General features: G+C 39.5%; 1 protein-coding gene across 1 annotated transcript in view; it reads right to left on the bottom strand.

The window, feature by feature from the left end:
• Positions 1–5,693, bottom strand: part of fig4a (FIG4 phosphoinositide 5-phosphatase a) — a 67,960-nt gene that overhangs the window by 34,125 nt on the left and 28,142 nt on the right. The window contains exons 13-16 of the mRNA XM_014011563.1: positions 5,297–5,413; positions 2,845–2,890; positions 669–817; positions 354–520 (exon numbers count right to left, since the gene is read on the bottom strand). Coding sequence (XP_013867017.1) covers positions 354–520; positions 669–817; positions 2,845–2,890; positions 5,297–5,413 — 479 coding nt within the window. The remainder of the gene's footprint in view (positions 1–353; positions 521–668; positions 818–2,844; positions 2,891–5,296; positions 5,414–5,693) is intronic.

The raw sequence follows: 5,693 nt of genomic DNA, 5'->3' as shown, positions 1-5,693 counted from the left end.
GTGTGTGGAGAGGTAGGAGGGGGGCGCTCCGCCATGAGGAAGTTCGACTTAAAGACACGTCCCAGAGGCGTTTCTGGTCCCCACCTGTCGTTTTGCTCCTCAGCATGGCTTCCTAAAAACGCTGCAGGATTTCTCAAACATGCGTGAATGAGTCAAAGCAAGGCTTTGGGCATGTTTTTTTTGAGAGTATAACATTATAACATGATATAAAACTCAAAAAAGTTGATTTTACATGATATTGCCCCTTTAAATAAATCATCAAAAGTGTAAACTTTAGCCAAAAACAGCCTAATTCAGCACAGCCTAGAGATACATTCGGAGGCAGAAAAGGACCAAATTTGTGCATAACTTACCAGAGAATGCGTTGCTGTAGTACCGAGACAATGTCTGCATGATGTCCTTGGAGTGCTGAGTCCATGGTGCGATCTTGCGGTAAGTCTTCACCCTGTGGACCAGCTGAGAGCCACCGTACTGCAGGGACAAAGTGTCTCCGTGATCCTCGTAGAGCTCCTCAAACAGCCTGAGCCCCACACCCAGAAAAGATAAGGCTCAAAAAATGAATTAGAGGAATTATTTTTGCATTTTGATGATAAAAACACAACATGTGGTTTTATCCCAATGTCAACATTAAATTTGTGACAACTGGTAGCAAACTGTGCGAGCTTTACCTCACACAGTCGGTATCAAACTGCAGCTTCGGCTTGTCAATCATTCCCAGAGCATAAAGCTGGTAGGCCARCGCACATTTGCCCACCATGAACTGGGCTGTGTTGGTCCGGTCCAAACAATCCACACAGTTGGTCCGCAACACACCAGTCTATTAAATCAAACACTGAATTAACCTACAAAAGGACTGTCGGCTCCAGAAAATGCTCAACAGGAATTACATCAAAGTGAAATTACACAAACTAAAAATGTATTTAAATAAACAGAATTYATCATTTCGATTTAAAATTATTTTTGGCATTCTATCCACAAAAAGTATAAAACCTAGCCAATTACTCACTTACAATTTATAGTGACATAAGTAGTGGATTTGTTATATTAAACTGAAATATCAAGCCAATGCTGAAGTAAAAGCAACCAAGTTCTTTAGCATAAAATTAATACTACAACCCCAATTTCAATGAAATGTGACGTTGGGTAAAACATACATAAAAATGTTCCAAAAAAGCTGGGACAGGGGCAACAAAAAGACTCTGAAAGTTGAAGAATGCTCAAAAAACACCTGTTTGGAGCATTCTACAGGCAAATGTGTTAAAAGGAAACAGGTGAGTGTCAGGACCGGGTACAAAGGGAGCATCCCCGAAAGGCTCAGTCGTCTACAAGCAATGATGGGGCGAGGTTCACTACTTTGTGAACAACTGCGTGAGCAAACAGTCCAACAGTTTAAGAACAATGGGCCTCATGCAAGAACCGTTCGTACGCAGAGATTTGTTCTTAAGTTGTGCGTACGAGTGATTTAGGAGAATTTGTGGCATTCACCAATGTTTTCGTATTCTAAGATTTTTTTCAGATACGAACAAAATTTACGAGTGGTCCAGACCTGTCGTATATTTTACGTGAAGTCAGTCTGCTGTTTTCCAGATGGGTTTTCTTCATTAATAACCTTATATTTTGTTAGTTTGAAGATATTTTGAGTTGAAAATAAATTACACTCCATAATTATGTAGACAATAGGCTATTCTGCTTGAATTAGAGTTATAATTTTAAATGTAATAATTTAGACTAACAATATAAATTGTCCGTCCGTCCGGCTTATCCGCTATCGGGTGCGGCAGTGGGGTGGGGTGGGGCAGCAGGAGAAAGACCCCGCTCTCCCCAGAGACACTTTCCAGCTCGTCCTGGGGGACACCGAGACGTTCCCAGGCCAGAGGGGATATATGATCAAGTCCTGGGTTTTCTCCAAAGTGCCAGACTTATTTTGAAAACATTTTAAAATGCTTATTTCAAACCCGCATCTGAGACCACCGCAGCTCGTGGGGGGGAACGGTGCGCAGCGCTGCGGCTTCTGAATAAATGAAAATGATTTAACACAGTTGTTTATACTTTTAGCAGCTCTTTTTTATTCCACAGCTGACCTGCTAAAAATGACAGATTTTCTTTTCTGGATCTCTGACAGACGGACTTCAATCTCTGAACTCGTAAAGTTTTTCTTTTTTTAGTTTTCGCTGCCATTTTCATGAATGGACACTTCCTGATATCTGAGGCAGGAATCATAGCCTTATATGGTGTATTTGGGGTGGTAATTATGCTAATCTCCTCTCGCGTGCACAAGCAGCTGGATAGAACAGGTGTAATTTACGCAGCTCATTTACGCACGTTTCCTGAAGATAGAAGTGTTTGTTAAATCTGACGTGACATGTTCGTACGAACCCTTTGTACAAACAAAAGTAAGAGAAATTTAGGAGAAGAATACGAACATGTTCTTGCATGAGGCCCAATGTTTCTCAATGTTATGGATTTCATCATCTACAGTCTATAATATCTGAAGATTCAGAGAATCTGGACAAATCTCTGCGAGTAAGCAAGGCCAAAACCAACACTGAATTTTCCCAGAATTCCCATTGAATGTTCTCTTTCACAGACTTTTTGGGACGTGTTGCAGGCATCAAATTTAAAATGCATGAATATTTGTAAAAAAAATTATTTGTTTGAACATTAAATATCTTGTCTTTGTAGTGTATTCAATCGAAGACAGGTCGAAAAGGATTTGCAAATAATTGTATTCTGTTTTTATGTTTTACACAACGTCTCAACTTTACTAGAATTGAGGTTGTATGATCTTTGCTGTCTCGTCAGCTTCACTATGCAAAATTTGTCAGATTGTACAATGTGACCTACTTGCAGCCGTCCTTTAGATGAAACACAACCACCAACATCTCGCCACCTGCAAACATTACATTAAACCCAACAAGATCAATAAGCTACCACAAAAGAAACAAAAGCGAAGCTGTAAATATCAATTCTACTTATCTGTAGGCATGGTACTTAATTGATTTTCTACTGCATTCAAGGGGAAATAATGATTATAATCCTGAAAACTGGGATAAGTACTAATTCTAAATTAAACACAAATGAACAGAAAAATAATATATAAAATGAAAGTGGTAATGTATTAGGTAGCCACTTCATGTGCAAAATAAAAAAGTGGTAAATTACAGCCATTGCTGTCCAAAACAGCCTTATGTAAACTGATTTCTTGTGTATTTAAAAGTTTTAAAAAGTCATTATCTATCTTAGATAAGGACATAAAATCAGTCGTCACACTTTGTTTTTTCAGATGTACAACAAAACAAACTACCTACTGTATGTTGAATCAATACAGGGGTATGACATGGATCAAGAATGAGGAGATTTGATTATTGCAGACAGGAAAGAGTTTCCCTAATGAAATGTCATTTAAAGTAAATTATATCTCATCACTGCATGAACTCCATGACCTCAGTCCAATAAAGCAAACCCTCAACCTGCATTTCAAATCACCCTGATCACACACAAACCATTTCCCCACCGAAGGCTTCAGGTGCTGTATTATTATTTTAAATGTTCTTCCACATCAACGCTTCMGAGAGCTGAGTCTGTGTCTGCATGGGAGCAGTGGCTGTGTGCATGAATGTGCATAACTAAGTGTGTGAAAATAACATTGTGTAATGTAAAAAGAAAGGGTTATAAATATTGGCTGGGGCATGGCTGTTGGGTTATGTAACAGTAACGTAATAGAGGGTGAAAATGATTAAAGTACGCAAACAATGGAGTTGGACTCTAAGGACGCAGGCGGCAATCGACTTGGCTCGTTAGCAGAATTTTCTCTGCAATAAAGCCGCCTATCAGGCGTAATTTCCATAAGGAATTTACATCTGGAGCGTTTCAAAATCAGGCAGCGTTGACAGGGGTGACTCTAAGGATAAGGTGGAAGTAAAGAAAAAGTCTGATGTAGTTTAAACACATGGCTCATTTTTCTTGCACGGTTTTGCACCAGAAGACTTTCTCCTGTACTTTAATTTTCACATGGGAGCTTAAATGTTTAGTTTAGTTAACATCATTCCCTCATCAAAAAACATACCCAGAGCGTTGCTTTCACTCTTTCATGCATGTTTGAGAAATCTTTGAATCWCCTGTGGTAGGCATATGGAGCCGCCTAAATGGTTACTCATACAAAGCACAGCCTATTTACCCAAAGCTCCTCCCAGGAGCTCAGTCCCACCCCAGAGTATCTCCTCTGCACCTATCCCATAGACAGCTCCATCAGACTAGAAGCAGGATCATTTGTTCTTTAAAAATYATTATGATTTCATTGCAAAACATAGCTTCATRATGATCTTAGCCTAGTAAAAAACAGCTCCTTGTCCTTCGCTTTGCTTCATACGAGGGTCTGCACTCTTGGCCATAAAGAAGTGATTCTTGCTGGAGGCATGGCCTCTCTTAAAGTTTAAAATGATTGGATCGGTTGGCAGCGACGTATGTGTGCTAGCTCCGCTGTGAAGGAGGCTAAGCTAAGAAGCTAACTGGAAATTGCGTGCGCTTGTAAACAACCCTACTGAGAGGAGAAAAGTACCGAGCCAAATGAAACGACTGTAAATGAGAGCTGCTGCTTTGTCAGARAAATTTCATTTAATTTGGAAGCCTTATCAATACGGACTGGCTTCATTCACTTCCTCCACTGCCATTGCTAAACTACAAGCAGACACTGCGCAGAAAATCGACGTTGTCGTTCAAAACCCTGCCTTCTGTTCTCTGATTGGCCCGAACAAAATGCTGCTGAAGAAATCCTTGTCTATGGGAGAAATCCTAGACGAAGCAGTGAAGGGAAAATAGAATTGAGCAGAACTGGGTAGGAAGGCAAGGGCCAGGCTATAATAATCTTTATTTATAGTTTATAGTAGCTTAACATTGATGTATGTTTATGAGAGGATTACCGTGAGATATAAGCTGAAACATTTTGTAAGAACCTCTGTACTCTCTCCTGATCTTCATAAAACGTTCTTTCTGGGTCCGATGTGGGATCWTTCGATYAKGGTCCAACTGTATCCTGTTACAGTTTGTCTAAACCGGTATTATAAAATGTTGCTTCTTTTTTACAACAAAATACAACATTCTTACAAAAGGTTGTCAATGGCATGAAGCACTGTTGTGAAGATGTGCTGAAGTGGGAGTGTCAGAAACAGTAGGAGGCCAATTCAAGGCATTTAGACTGTAATGCAAAGTCAAATTTACTTTTGATATATACAGTATTGAAGGTAACAGTTACTTTATTATGGTGTACAGTTTAACTATGTGCCTAGAAAATACATACCTGTCGTCTGGTCTGAGGGTGTGACAGTAGAAGTCAGAGCGATTAATGAAGAAACCCGTTCTCTTCACCACATTCTCTGCAATCATACTCAACCGGTCCAAAACATTGCACAATTTACTGAAAAGTAAAAAAAAAGGGAATTGAGAAATTCTCTGAATCTATCTGAAGCATAGACTTGAATATAGATCACTAGACTGAGCCCCGCCCATACCGTCCACTGTTAGCATCTGTGGAGGATCAGAAACAGACCAAACAGGGCAACAGCTCACAGCCTCCATAGAAACTAATAGATAAACAGCAGCTGAACCAGATCTGTTTCACAGATTATCTGTCATGTTTTTACAATAAATTAATAACTATGTTAATTTCATTCAACAATCATGTAAAACAGCAGATT

This window comes from Austrofundulus limnaeus, unplaced genomic scaffold, assembly GCF_001266775.1.
Source record: "Austrofundulus limnaeus strain Quisiro unplaced genomic scaffold, Austrofundulus_limnaeus-1.0 Scaffold82, whole genome shotgun sequence".
Lineage (NCBI taxonomy): Eukaryota > Metazoa > Chordata > Actinopteri > Cyprinodontiformes > Rivulidae > Austrofundulus > Austrofundulus limnaeus.
Note: the sequence above shows the minus strand (reverse complement) of the source record. Positions and strands in the feature narration are given on the sequence as shown.